Source organism: Dryas octopetala, chromosome 3 (assembly GCF_963921425.1).
Source record: "Dryas octopetala chromosome 3, drDryOcto1.1, whole genome shotgun sequence".
In the NCBI taxonomy this organism is placed as follows: domain Eukaryota; kingdom Viridiplantae; phylum Streptophyta; class Magnoliopsida; order Rosales; family Rosaceae; genus Dryas; species Dryas octopetala.
The window spans coordinates 11,744,641-11,760,003 of record NC_141368.1 but is presented as its reverse complement, the minus strand read 5'-3'; the positions used below and the strand labels follow the sequence as shown (position 1 = coordinate 11,760,003).

Here is a 15,363-nt window from a genome sequence, read left to right as displayed (position 1 = left end):
GTACTAGAAGCCTTAAAAAATCATTAAATCTTTTTTAACTCTTTTCATTTGTAGTTTGAAAGTGACTAAATATTCTTTACTGTAATTGTAAAGAAAGGAACAGATTTGTTCTTTACTTTAATTGCATTCAGAAAGCAATTTTCATATGTAGCACTTTTAAATTTGCTTAACTTGGTGTTTGTCCTTTGGCTTTTCTTTGAACTCATATTGCATGTGTACTACTGCAGCTTCTGGTCAGTCTCTTTAATATATATATATATATATATATATATATGTTGAATGTTTAGAGATTACTTGGGCTTGAAGTAAGAGTGTTCTGCAGGAAATGAGAAGGCATTGATTTATTGTATATTTGTATGAATAACCATGTATAAGTTACAGTTCACTCAGCAATTCAGCATACAACCAATTGCTAAAAATACATAATAAAGAAAAAGGGTTGGCTCATTGGACCTCTAACCAAACTCATTCTTGTAAATCTTCCCTCTTGTCTCATCCACAAGTCATCTTCAAATATATCCCTCAACTAACATAATGCACAAAGTTCTTGAAATGATTCAAAGGGCCTAATCAAATCACATGGGAATAGACATATGTTTTCTACTAGCTTTTGGTTGTGTTTGAACTCTTTAAATCATTATTTAGAGCAGAGCACAAATTTTCTGCTAAGACCTAAAAACTCATTTTCAAAATTGAACTGAGTGGCCGGCATGATCATGGTAGATAAGCCTAAGTAAATTAAATGACAAGTGCACATTAGCTTAGTTCGTTTACCAAACCTGCATCATCAAAACACCCCCAAATTTTCCTAGTAAAAACTTTTACAAAAATTATTGGCAGGTTCTTTAATGCTATTGAATTTTCAGCAAGTCTTTTCAACCCTAAGTTACACATGAATGAAAGGTTTCTGAATATATGGGGCCTTATGGTAAAGTGTATGTTTTAAAAAAACTAGATGTTTCTCATAATGGCTGAATGTTTTACTCCATGGGCTGCTATGTATTACTATACATACAAGGTTTTTGTGGTTGGGATCACATGGGGGTTCAAGAGGCAATCATATGCATTGTGCACATGGCATTAAGTATAGCCTGGAACAAGTTTGCAAAAGCATTTGGCAATGACTTCTGACCTTAATGATTTAATGTTCTGATGTTATTAGTTGTGATTTCTAATTTCGTTCCCATAAGATAGTAATCAGATAGAGTACCACAAATCCTAGATGTATATATCAAAAAGGGTAAGGAACCAATAAATGAAACAACTCAAGCAATTAGCAAAGTAGCAAAGGTATGGCATACATGAACAGAGTCCGCTGATTATTTGAGTAATAGGTGTCTCCTTTGTCTAAATGGTAAAGTTCAATATGAAGAGCAAGTATCCAATTTTTTCTCCAAGATATTAGTTTACATGATTGAAACAAAAAATAAGAAGAACAGAAAAAAGAAAAAGAAAAAAAAGAGGTCAACCATATTATTAATAACAAATTTTAAAATTAATATTGTTGTAATAATTATAGGGGTCGGCAATGGGCCGGGCCGGGCTGGCCCAGGCCCAATCTTTCGGGCTCGGGCCGGGCTCGGGCTTGAAGTACAAGAGCCCAACAGAACTTTCGGGCCGGGCCGGGCTGGGCTTGGGCCTGAATACACAAATCCGAAGCCCACCCATCGGGCTTGAGACTAACGGGCTTTAGAGCCGGGCCGGACTAGGCCCGAACGGGCAGCCCAATAAGCCCGAACGGGCAGCCCAAATTAGGCTTTTTTGGCTTCTCAAATTGCTTAATTTATTGCCTAATTTATGTCTATTATAACTATAAAACTTAACAGATGACTAATTCATTGGTTTTAACTTGCCAAAATTTTGCAATGTCAGCTCCCAAAGTCACAATTTAGCAAGTTAACAACATATAATTTAATTATAAATAGAGGGGGAAATGCATCACTATAGAATGTGTACATCCCAACTAGGTTGGCACCTACACAATCTATCTATCATTTGCATTTCACATGTACATCCCAACTAGGTTGGCACATACACAACCCTTAAAACTGAAATGTATTGATTTAATTATACTAAAAGTAACAATATGCAGTTATGAGTTATGGTGCTTAACTCCTTATGGAGTTTACAAATTACAAACCAATAGTGAAACTGAAAAAATAAAATCAGTTAATCAGGTGGCTGATTCAGCAGGGGAAGGGGTCTCTTCTTCAACAAATTCAGGTCTTGATAGCTTGATATTCATTAGATCCTCTGCCCAATCCTCCTCTTGAGCAGCCTCTTGCATTCTTGCCTCAGCTAAGCGCCAATCTTTGACGCAGATTAGAGCTTCTATAGTGTTCGGACTCAAGCTAGCCCTCTTCTCCGATACCACTCTACCACCTGCACTAAAAGCAGCTTCGGATGCAACAGTTGAAGCTGGAACAGTTAGCAAATCACGAGCCATGATGGAAAGCACAGGATATTGTGTATCATGTGATTTCCACCATCCCAAAACAGAAAATGTAGTTTCATCAACATCATCTAAAACTGGTGCATCAAGATAGTATTGCAAATCAGAAGTAGAACAAACAGAGGATTGCACCTTTGCCATTTTCAAGGCTCTCATAGCACTGTTTTGAAAGTTAGGAATAGAAATTGGGGAAGAACTAGTACTACCAGAAACAGTACTTTGAGGATTAGTTGTGGTTTCAGTAGAGTTTCGTGATGATGCAGCAGGCACATTAGACTTGTAATGGTCATACAATTTAAACAGAGAAGACTTAATTTCATCTACCTTTACCTTTATGTCATCTTCCTCACAACCAATAACATTTAACCACTCACTAATTGCCCAAATTTTGAACCTAGGATCCATAACAGTAGCAAAACAAAACAATTTAGGAAAAGTTGCCCAATATTTATCAAATTTACTTTTCATAGCAACCATAGCAGTTTCAAATGCATTAATATGAGAATATGATTGAAATGCACAATGAATATCAATCAAACAAGTCAGCACACGACTAGAAGTAGGATAATACACACCACATAATATTTTTGTTGAAGAATCAAAAGTCTTTAAAAAACCACAAACAAATTGAGCAACAAGCCAATCATGTTCAGATGGAATCGGTAAAGTAGAACTTCTAGTTGATTGATTTATTGTCTGAACATATCTATGCAAGGCAGCTTTATATTGAATGGCTACTTCTAACAATGCATATGTGGAATTCCACCTATGAGGAACATCATTGTCTATGTTTCTCTTATCCAAACGAACATCAACACAACATTTTTTCCAAATTTCATGTCTCTTATTTGAAGAATTCAAACTACGCACAATTGCAACAATTTTATCAATAGAAGGACCTAAAATAGCCAAACCATCTTGCACAATCAGGTTCATAACATGAGCACAACAACGCACATGAAACATTTGTCTAGGCACATCATCAATCATAAGATATAAAGGCAGCAAATCAGCAACAACATCATTATTTGAAGCATTATCTAGTGTAATTGAAAAAATTTTATTGTGGATACGCCAAGAGTTGAGTTCCTCATGTATATGAGTTGCAAGTGACTGTCCACTGTGTGGATACTCAATCATTTTAAAACAAATAATCCTTTTATTTAAATTCCAGTCAGCATCAATGAAGTGAGCAGTTAATGACATAAAACCAATTTTTTGTCTAGAAGACCAAACATCAGAAGTCAAACAAATTTTGCCTTCATATTTTTCAAAATAAGACAGCAATTGAGATTTTCCTTCAACAAACAGTTTCATAACATCCCTTTTACAAGTTGTGGCAGAAATTCCTTTATATTGTGGAGTAAAGCCTCTTTGAATCATTCCTTTAAAATCATGTTTTTCCACGAAAGTAAAAGGTAATTCTGCCCTAACTATAAAATCAACAACTTCTTTTCGAGCATTTTCCTCTTTATAAACAAAATTTGACAAATTACCAGCAGCATTTGATTGTAAAAGCATTTGATTACCAATATTAACATTTTGGCTTTCAAGATGTTTCCTATAATGACGAGCTAAATGAGTAGTACCATTTGAAGAACTGCCATCTAATTTTTTTCCACATATTGCACATTTTGCTTTTGTAACAGATTTACCATTTTCAATTTCAACAACTTTTTCAAACCAGTTCCACACTTCACTTCTACTGGATTTAGGAATAGAATTAGATTGGGGTGTGGATGGGGGGGAACCAATGGATTCATGGATTCCAATTACACTAGACTCTGGGTGAGTAGACATCCTAAAAAAACTACCAACAAATAACCAGCAAATAACACTACCAGCAAAAAAATACCAGCAAATAACACTACCAGCAAAAAATTACCAGCAAACTGCAAATAACACTACCAGCAAAAAAAAATACCAGCAAACTGCAAATAAACACCAGATCTTATCATAAACACCAGATCTTATCATAAAAAAATACCAGCAAACTGCAAATAAACTGAAATTCAGCAAATTGCCATTTGCCACTCACACAGCAGCAGCACCAGCACCAACACAAGAGGCCAACTCCTACACAGGACAGCTTCACCACAAGCTACACAGGCCAACTCCTACACACAACAAAAAAAAACAGAATTAGTGAAACAGTGATGAATTTTTTGATCGGACTTAACTGAAATCACAAAAGGAAAATGACTTACACTGAAATCACAAAAGGAAAATGACTTACACTTACACAGTTACACGCAAAGGGAGGCAAACTGGCAGGGAGCTTGCGGCGGAGTCGCTGGTGCGAAGGTGGCGTTGCGGTGGTGCTCGGACTGTCTGAGCGATAGTGCTATCAACTATCCGATCGCAGTTCAGATCTCGATCTGATCATTAATTGATCGGATCGAGTCCGATCGATCGGAGTTTGGTGGGTTGCTGGGTAGCCTGGGTTCGATCGGAGTTGGGGGTGGCGAGATGGTGAATCGGTGATGATGGTGATGATGGAGAGGGTCTGCGAGTCTGAGAGAGTGATGATGGTGATGATGGAGAGGCCGAGAGGGTTTGAGAAGTGAGAAGTTTGAGAGCCTCGGTGATCACTGATGTTGAACTGTTGAAGGAGGCGGCGACATAAAAATGAGCGCGAGGTGTTTGGGGTTAATACTTAGGGTTACAGTGAAAGTGTGAGAGGGTTACAGTGAAAGGCCGAAAGGGTTACAGTGAAAGTGTGATGATGGTGATGATGGAGAGGCCGAGAGGGTTTGAGAAGTGAGAAGTTTGAGAGCCTCGGTGATCACTGATGTTGAACTGTTGAAGGAGGCGGCGACATAAAAATGAGCGCGAGGTGTTTGGGGTTAATACTTAGGGTTACAGTGAAAGTGTGAGAGGGTTACAGTGAAAGGCCGAAAGGGTTACAGTGAAACTGAAAGTGTGATGATGGTGATGATGGAGAGGCCGAGAGGGTTAGTGGGTTACAGTGAAAGGGTTACAGTGAAAGTGTGATGATGGTGATGATGGAGAGGCCGAGAAGGTTTGAGAAGTGAGAAGTTTGAGAGCCTCGGTGATGTTGAAGTTGAAGTTGAACTGTTGAAGGAGGCGGCGAATGGTTAGAACATAGAGAGTTAGGGTTACAAAGTGTGAGACTTAGCTTTATATACTCATGACTTATCTTTAGGGTTTAATATTTTATTAGTTTAGGGTATTTTGGGGTTTGGGCTTAGGGGTTTGGATGGGGTTTGGTCCGTTTGGATGGGGTTTCAGGGTTTGGATGGGGTTTGGATGGGGTTTGGATGGGGTTTGGATTTTTTAATTTTATTACATGTGTAATATATGCTTTATTATATATTTTATTACATATGTTTTATAAACAAATGATGCAATTGTGTTTTTAACGATCTGAACCGTTCAAATTTTAATTTCTCACTAAAAAATAATTCATGCAAAAAATTAGCTCGATCGGAGATGTAAAAATGACGTAACGGTGGTCGAATTAATGAACGATCGTTGTTTTTCTAATGATAATCGAATGGGTAGATGAATTCCGATTTTGCTGATTTTTTGTAAGGATGATCTTTGACTATGAATATAGAAAATGAACGGTTCAGATTGTTGAAATCACGTTGTGGTCTTCACAATTATGAAAACAATAAGGTTTCAACGAGAAAGTTATTAGAATTATACTCTTCAACTCTTCAAGTGTATTTATATGTAGAAGCTCATATATCGATCGTGTTTTCAACGATCCGAACCGTTCAAATTTTAATTTCTCACTCAAAAATAATTCATGCAAAAAATTAGCTCGATCGGAGATGTAAAAGTGACGTAACGGTGGTCGAATTAATGAACGATCGTTGTTTTTCTAATGATAATCGAATGGGTAGATGAATTCCGATTTTGCTGATTTTTTGTAAGGATGATCTTTGACTATGAATATAGAAAATGAACGGTTCAGATTGTTGAAATCACGTTGTGGTCTTCACAATTATGAAAACAATAAGGTTTCAACGAGAAAGTTATTATGATTATACTCTTCAACTCTTCAAGTGTATTTATATGTAGAAGTTCATATATCGATCGTGTTTTCAACGATCCGAACCGTTCAAGTTTTAGTTCCCCACTCAAAGATAATCCTTGCAAAAAATTAGCTCAATCAGAGATGTAAAAATGACGTAATGATGGTCGAATTAATTAACGATCATGATTTTTTTAATGATAATCGAACGAGTAAATGAATTCCGATTCGACTGATTTTTTGTAAGGATGATATTTGACTATCAACATATAAAATGAACGGTTCAAATTGTTAAATTAATGAACAATCATGCCATCATGGTTTAATAACTTCAATTATAGACTTTATAGTTGTATTATAAAAATTGTATATGCACATATACATTTATGTTTTATTATAGTTGTAAATTTGTAATGTTGTATATAATTTTAAAAGTTTATTATTTATGGTATTACATACTTACATAGTATAGTTTACACTATTACTAATTTACTATTTAGTATTTACTAACATTATAGAATTATATAATAACTTAATAAACATATTAATAATTTATTAAAATAAACAAACAAAAAACCTATTAAATATGTTATGATTCACCAATTAGACAAATAAACTAGTTAGCTCAGTTGGTTGAGAGTTGAAATTTGTTCTATGAGGTCTCAAGTTCGATTTAGAACATAGCCAAAATCCTATATTTTTTTTTATTGAAGATATTAAACGGGCTCTGGGCTTTGGGCTTCGGGCTTTGGGCTTTGGGCTTTGGGCTTCGGGCCGGGCTTTGGGCGGGCTTTGAGCGGGCCTAAGCGGGCCGGGCTTTGGGCGGGCCGTGGGCTTCAAGGGGATGGCCCAAGCCCAACCCAAAAAATTTTCGGGCCGGGCCGGCCCGGCCCAAATGTCGGGCCACATCGGGCTTCGGGCCCAACGGGCTGGGCGGGCTTCGGGTGGGCTTCGGGCCTTGGGCTATTTGGTGAGCCCTAAATAATTATACATTATTTTTTCATATACCCTCATTTTTCGTAAATAAAATCCTTACAAACTCAAAGACAGACAAGAGATCAATCATTAAAGGGGACCCCCAAGAGCAAGTTGCAAACCATACACAGGTAAAAAAGACACGTGTAGTTAATATTATTTTGTTTTAAACACACAATTATTGTCATAATATCAGTGGCCTCCATTGTTGGTTTTTAGTGCTGCCCTGTTGGTCTGCTGGAACATGATGAATCACATGATCTAATGTCAACACAAAGATTTCTGCCACTTCCTTGAACACTGATCCATTGCTGAATTATGTCCCTGCAGGGGCCATAAAATAGGACCGTCTAGTGAATAGTGATGCAAAAATCCTCAAATCTTGGAAATTTGTATGCTGTACTCACTTGCCTTACTTGTCCAACTTTTTCATATAGATTTTGATCTTAGTGGACTCCTTCTTCTTCTTTGTAGTTATCCTCTCATAGAGAAATACAGAGATTGGGGTTTTAGAGTTGGGTTTTGCTTGATCATTTTTAACAAATAGAGAGGGAGAGTCCATGGATTTGCCTAGCTAGACCTGGTAGTTTCTTTGAGAGTAATCTCCAGTTAAAGGGTTGCATTTTGGAGGTGGGTTTTTGTTCTTGGATTGCATGCTTCAAAAACCAGATGAGTTTTTCTTTTTCGCGGCTGTGATTAGAAGATTTCTGAGCATGACTTTGAGAGGTATCTACTGTGAAAATCCATGTATTTCATTGTGTGGAGCTTTCATGTAAAGTTCAAATGTAGTTTGTGGTTCATGGGCTTCAAACTTGAGAAATTTATACAGAACTACAAGCTTTTAGTAGTGGTTCTGGTGTAGACTAAATGTTTGATGGGAGCATGACAACTTCTTTGCACACTTTCTACTATCCTTTCCATAAATTGGGCTTTGTAAATACACATAGAACCCTCTATAAGCCAAGGTTAAATCCGGGTCTAGCTATAACTCCATCCTCAGTTCTTTCACACAAAGATGAAAGTGGGAAGTTTCTGGAGTATAAGAAGGGTTCTGGTCCAACTACAGCTTCAACAAACAATGATTCCAGTAATTCTCTTCTGGGTCTAGCAAATACAGTTGGTATAATTGGAGGGGTATCTTTGGTTTCTACTCTAAACTTTTTGAGAAAACTAGTTCAGTGGAGTTCAAAAGATGGAGGAAGTTGCCCTCCTTTTGTTCTTTGCTCTGATCCTGTGTTAAGTAAGGAGCTTCTATTGGTTGAGAGAAGTTCTATTCCCTCCCCTAGCAGTAAAATTGAAAGTACAAAATTGGATCCTACTCCAATTGTGGAGAATCTGAGGAGTAAGAGGATTTATCTTGAGAATTCGGGAGCTCGTTGCATAGTAATGCCTTGTCATATTGCACATTGTTGGCATGATGAAATTTCTGAGGGATGTTCTGTTCCCTTCCTCCATATGGGTGAGTGTGTTGCCAAGGAGCTCAAGGAAGCAAAGTTGAAGCCACTTGAAGCTGGGAGTCCTTTGCAGATTGGAGTGCTTGCAACCAATGAAACTTTGACAGCAGGATTCTATCAGGAGAAACTGCAGAGTGAGGTAATTATTATGTAGATTTTGTTTCCGATTGTCTGATTAGTCTTGTAAGGTTGGGGCATGGTCTAGAAATGGTAATCTGTTTCTAATAGATGTTTTATGTAGAAATATGTTGAATTATAATGCTGCAGAAGAAAATCTCAACATGATGAGTAAATTTTAGTTTAGAGGGCATTGGATATCCCATTCCCAGGTATTGGTGTAACATCACAAAGAGATGTGCTTCTGAGGATTTTAAGAGCATTTAAATCTCATACACACACACACACACACATTCTATTAACATTGGCAATTTAGGTTTATAAGAAGTGTCATTTGGATGAAAATTTTGATGGAAATGAAAACAGCGAAATTGTATTTATACATGAACTGTTTAAATGAAAACATTTAAATTCTGTCTCTAAAAGGCTAAAACAAACAAGTACTGAATAAACAGCATTCTTCTGCATGCTAAATATGAATTCCTTGTGTACTAAACTCTTGAAAGATGGTTTATAACTGAGGATGATTAAACTTGTAACATTTTTGACTGCTACATCAGATTATGATATTCATTTTAGCACTTTCTTGTGACTGGCGAATCTAACTCATTTTTCTCATAAAAAATGTAGGGATTTGAGGTTGTGCTGCCAGATAAAGCAACCATGGAACATACTGTAATCCCTGCTATTGAAGCCTTAAACAGAAAGGACATAGAGGGGGCACAGAATCTTTTGAGGATTGCACTCCAGGTTATTCTAGTGAGGGCTGTGAACTCTGTAATTCTTGCCTCTGATGATATGCGCAATCTTCTTCCTCGGGATGATCCTCTTCTTAAGAAATGCATCGACCCTATGGATGCATTGGCATGGTCAACCACAAAGTGGGCTCAATCTGCTGAAAAAGGTACATAAAAAAATACATTTCTTCAAGAATCTGTACTTGAATCTTTGTTATTAATGTAAAACTTCAATTCATTAGTATTGTTATCCTGTCAGGGGGATGTGTGCTGAAAATTTGCCCCTGTATTCTTTTGTAGTGATTTTGTCAATCAAAAAGTAACTGTAATAAGGAAAGAACTCCATTGAAGATTCCTAAGGAAAGAAATACCTCATACAAATCCTTAATTCTACTAAACATGGTTTTTGATCACATTGCTGCAATGAAATGGTGAGAATCCTTGATTTGTGTGGTATTATGCAATGAATTGGAGGATCAAAGTCTTAAATAATCTGAATAAATATTCGGGGTTGCCTACAGTATGCTACAATATGTAGGAGGTCAAACAAAAATCAGTTTGACATGTCGACAATAAAATTATAGCAAGGAACACTATCTTTAGCAGGGAGAGGTTTTAAGATTGTTGCCTTTGCTATCCCAGCTTACCTTATGTTTGTGCAAATTTCTGTCACACAAATTTAAAATGAAGTGTAGATAATGATAGTGGAAAATGGGGTAGAAAAGAGGAGGAAAAGAAACAAGATATTTTAGGTGGTTCACCCAATTTGGGGTACATCCATAGTCCATGTATTAATGTTTTTGAGAATACATATGTTCAGAATTAACATCGAGTTCTCAGCTCATAAGAAGCTCTTCTCTTATGTCAATCCCCCCTCCATATTAGGAAGGTAGTGCTTTTTATAGTCATTATGATGGGGTCCGTCATAATGATCAGACATGTAATCATTAACTAAATGACACATAATTCAGGAAATATGGGATTGTGGTCACTCCATATCAGAAAGAATAATGTTATACTTACCACATTCTTATACCACATTTTTATACCATTTCATGTGTCATTACTTTATTGAACATAGTTTTTCTTTTTCTTTTTGGGTTTTTATTTTTAATTTTTAGTGTCCAATATATGAATGTCATGTAAGTTGCCACATAAGGTGGTATGAAATTGTGGTATAAAAATGTGGGATATCTAACACTACTGTATCAGAAATAATTGAGAAACTGCCAAGATTACTTTAGGTGTAGTTGGCCCAGCCCTTGATATTCGTGCCTAGTGGACATGGCATTATTCCATCCGAACTGGGCTTTTCCGTAAATGATATTTATGGTCTGAGCCGAGCTGACCATATCTAGGATGTGCCTATTTTTATTATTTGAGTTCGGCTCAGACCCTATGTTGAGATCTGGCTGACCGGGACGTTGAATTTGGCTTGGACAAGGATGACACCGAGCTGATCGGATTAGCTTGCTTGACGAGTTAATCATTCCACGTGTATGGATCATATTAATTGGGAGAATAAAGGGGGATTTTCCCACAAACAGAAGTCCCCCAACTTTTGATCCGAGCTTGTAACATTTGGATTAGGAGTTGAATTTCAAGCGGCAACATTAGCTTATCTAAACCCACCCTCAATCACCATATGTCCTTCCTACCTAACCGGTCATGTGTCACGATAAGAAAGGTTAAGACGCTTCAGGATGTGTGGTGACATCATGTGCATTAATGGTGCCTCTTAGACACGAAGTGCCAAAATGAACGGCAGTGATTGAGATTCCCATGGAAGTATAAAAGATCCTCCATTTGGTTTTACTTCCCATTTATGCTCCTCTCTAATTTTTCAAGCTTTCAAACTCATAGAAACTTCCTAAGTTCTTCGATACTCTTATCCCCGATTCGCTATGAAATTAGTTCCAGCAATCATTATGGTGGTCTGTGGCATTTTCGACGACTGGAGAAGAGAGAATGAGTGACCGGGGATAACTGTAAGTGATTCCTCACTTTTTTGCTTCGAATTTCAATTTTTCTGGATACCAGTGTGTGTGTTCTTGGTTTTTCTTGAGTTGGTACACTTTTTGATCTAAAACGAGTGAATTTCTCTTTAGAACTTTGTTTATGGGCAAAACATGTCTGATTCTGAGGGCGAGCTTAAGCCGAGTAATGCATTTGATGGGGATAGTGAGACAGAGTCATCTAGGACTCCATCTATTGAACTTGATTTTGATGAGCTGGTTCAGTGAGTAGACGAGCTCGACTCGGTAGATAGGCGTCCGGGGAAGGTTAGAGGTTCCCCTGAATCAGAGGTGGAGATACTTAGTGCCATCTCATTATTTGAAGTAAGCTCGGATTCCGAGCAGTTGAATGCTGCTAAAGAGGGAGCTCAGAGCGAAAGAGATGAGTCTGAACATGAGGATCATGATGAGCCTAGCACTAGTTATGGACTTATCATTATCGCCCAATCAGGCGATCATGATCGGGGTCAAGAAGCTTCGAGCTCGACCCGATCTCCCACTACCAACCCTGAATATTATGAAGATCGGTCTTGGAAAGCGGACTTTATCCCTAACCAAATGTTGGAGTTGGAATTAGAAGACCTAGAGATAGGTTCAAAATCCCGAGCTCGGTTCTGATGCTGTTGCCGGGCCCAAATGAAAGGCCGAGCCGACCCCTAAGCGGATGGGTGACTTTGTACCTAGAAATGTTGAATACGGGGTCAGGTTACCACTACATCCTTTTTTGCAATATTGGCTGAGGGATATTTTGGCCATGCACATTCTCTGAAAAAGAGTGAACAAATACAAGCCGAGTAGCAGACTCCTCTTTCATTGCTTCAGATTAAGGACAAATGAGGCAAACAAGCTCAGATTTTATAATTTTCAAGCCTTTGGAGCTCAGTTAATTACTAGGAATCCAACTTCCCAGAAGACTTGGAAAAAACAATATTTCTTTGCTTCTGGGGATTGAGAATTTGACCCAAAGAGGCATCCCGTTGCTCGGGTCGCCGGTGTTTTAGGAGAGCAGGTAGGGTAGTTAGGATCTGTCCAATCTCCAATTTGTTTATTTTTTTTTTATTCTTCCAAGTTTTTGTTTTTGTTTGTTTTAGCTCGGATCGGTGTTTAACCCGTTTTATTTGTCTTGCAGATATCTGGAAAAAGTGCAGGCTTGTCAAACCTCAAAAAGCCGAGCTCAAGAAAGTTAGAGATCTCCCTCCCAATGAGAGGTCTGCCGTATTTCTTTTAAGTGACGAGCAGATCGGGACGAGTGGGGTCAACTTTCCTTCTCCGAAGAGAAATTTGCGTCAAGCCAGAGAAATGGTGCTAAATCGCAATGACCCTGAATGTTCGGCTAAGATAGCCAAAAAGGTGGACAAAGGAAAGGGGAGAAAACCGACCAGAGGAGTGTCTTCTTATAGCCAATCTGACCCGCCTGAAAACACGTCGAGCTCGCCTTCCTCAGTTCAACCACCCGTGCCAACGATTCAGACCAGTCCACCTGTCCAACCTGTGGATCAAGAAAAAAGGAAAGCTCCAAAAGTTAAGACAGAGAGGAACAAGAGAACAAGGCAAGAACCTCAGGTCGGCTCGGATGGTGGTGACTCTATGACGGTGGGAGCTCATCTCTCTGGCTTTGTTCGGGGTTGTGTCAATGTCTTGACCCCGAGCTTTATTAAGAAGATGTGGGCCCCAGCCGGGCATCCTGACTTCGACGAAATGGCTGTGCAGAATTCCAAGCAGATTATGAAAGTAAGAACCTAAAAGACTTCTCTTTTTTTCTTTTTCTTTTTTCTGTTCTGACTTTGCTTTCTCTTTCTAGCTCGCCTTGCAGCAATTTGAGGTGGCAAGGGAGGCTGTGAAAGCTGCGAAGCAATTGAAGAGTTATAAGGACAAGCACGAAGCCTCGGATGCTGCTTTGGCTGAGGAGAAGCAAATGAGGGAGGAGGAGCACAAGAGGGCGACCGAATTGCAAGTTCAGCTGAACACCCTGGGAGCTGAGAGGGCTCTTCTGGCTAAAAATCTAGAGGCATCTGACAAGAGGGTGGCTGCGCTGGAAAAACTAAATCGAGACTTGCAAAATGATGTCTTGGAAGCCGAAAAGAGGGTGCTGGAGGAGCGCGAGGTCGGCGTTCAGGCTGCAACGAAAGCTAGGCATGATGGGTTCTGGAACTTGATCGACAAAATCCAAACCAAGCACCCGGAATGGAACCTCGACTTCGTGGCTGAAGGGTCTGATGAAGAGGAAGACAATATTGAAGATTAGGTTCAGGCGCCAGTCACTACCGAGGGCGAGCTTCCGGTTATCTCTGAATCTGTTCAGCCTTCTGGGCTGGCTCAGGCATTCAGTTCTCCTCAGGATGAAGCTCAAGACAAGAACCATTAGTTCTTTCTTTATGTTTATTTTTTTTATTTTTCCTCGAGCTGAGACGTGGCTCGGGTTTGGTAATTTTGTGAACAATGTTTGGTGCTTTTGTGGACAACGTCTTTTTATCTTTAATGTTAAACTTAACTTTTCTGCCAAGTTATTTTGTCTCGGCTCGGTCAATAATCGTTTGATTCTTAGTCTCTGTGTTGAACTTGAGACCTCTAGGTTTTTACTTGTCGGGCTCGAGACTTCTTGGGTTACTCTGCTCGGACAAAAGTTTTTGTAGACCTTTGGGGTCTTTTACTTGCCAAGCTTGGGACCTTTTAGGGTCACTCTCCTCAGACAAGGATCTTTATAGACCTTTAGGGTCTTTTACTTGTCGAGCTTAGGACCTCTTGGGGTCGCTCTACTCGAACAAGGATCTTTATAAACCTTTGGGGTCATTTACTTGTCTCGCTCGGGACCTCTTGGGGTTGCTCTGCTCGGACAAGGATCTTTATAAACCTTTGGGGTCTTTTACTTGTCAAGCTCAGGACCTCTTGGGGTCGCTCTGTTCGGACAAGGATCTTTATAGACCTTTGGGGTTTTTTACTTGTCAAGCTCGGGATCTCTTGGGATTGCTCTGCTCAGACAAGAATTTTATATACCTTTGAGGTCTCTACTTGTCGAGCTCGGGACCTCTTGGGGTCGCTCTACTTGGACGAGGGTTTTTATAGACCTTTGGGGTCTCTACTTGTCGAGCTCGGGACCTCTTAGGGTCGCTCTACTCGGACAAGGGTTTTTATTTAGTAATAGTTGGTTTTTAGATGATCCAACATTCGAATCTTGATAGCCTCTAAATTGTCCGGCGTCATAATTCATGTTTATGTAAGACTGTCAGGCCTACATCAAGACCAATGGCTTCGTAAATACGCGAAATTGAATTCGCTTTAAAGAAATGGCGTCTTGAGCAGTGAAACGTGTCAATCAGTTTTTTCATGTTCAAGGCGTGTTGTTCACCGTACGTAATATCCACTGTAAGCTTAATCTTTTCTCTAGTTCTTCTATTGGCACTACAAGAAAACTTATTTTTCCCGACAATAGTTTAGCCGACAAAGACAAGGTTTGTCGGGCAAAATGGTTTCTAACGACAAAGTAATAATTTTGTCGGTAAAAAAGGACAGAATAGTTAAGCCAAATGGGCCGACAAAGTAATGACTTTGGGCGACAAATAGTTTGTCGGGAAAACAAGTTTTGGCGAAAAACTTAGTTTTGTCGGGAAAA

The 15,363-nt window shown here is 38.8% G+C and overlaps 1 protein-coding gene across 2 annotated transcripts; it reads left to right on the top strand.

The window, feature by feature from the left end:
- The first annotated feature begins 7,668 nt into the window (after positions 1-7,668).
- LOC147290909 (uncharacterized) lies at positions 7,669-14,256 on the top strand. Of its 2 annotated transcripts, XM_086236623.1 has the most exons (4): positions 7,669-9,023; positions 9,632-9,905; positions 12,883-13,484; positions 13,555-14,256. In XM_086236623.1, the coding sequence occupies exons 1-4, from the start codon at positions 8,298-8,300 to the stop codon at positions 13,996-13,998; spliced, it is 2,046 nt and encodes a 681-aa protein (XP_086092749.1). In that variant the 5' UTR covers positions 7,669-8,297; the 3' UTR covers positions 13,999-14,256. The 2 variants fall into 2 exon arrangements, with proteins under 2 accessions (XP_086092749.1, XP_086092750.1); XM_086236624.1 differs by lacking the exons at positions 12,883-13,484; positions 13,555-14,256 and having other exon boundaries at positions 9,632-10,097.
- Positions 14,257-15,363: the final 1,107 nt, after the last annotated feature.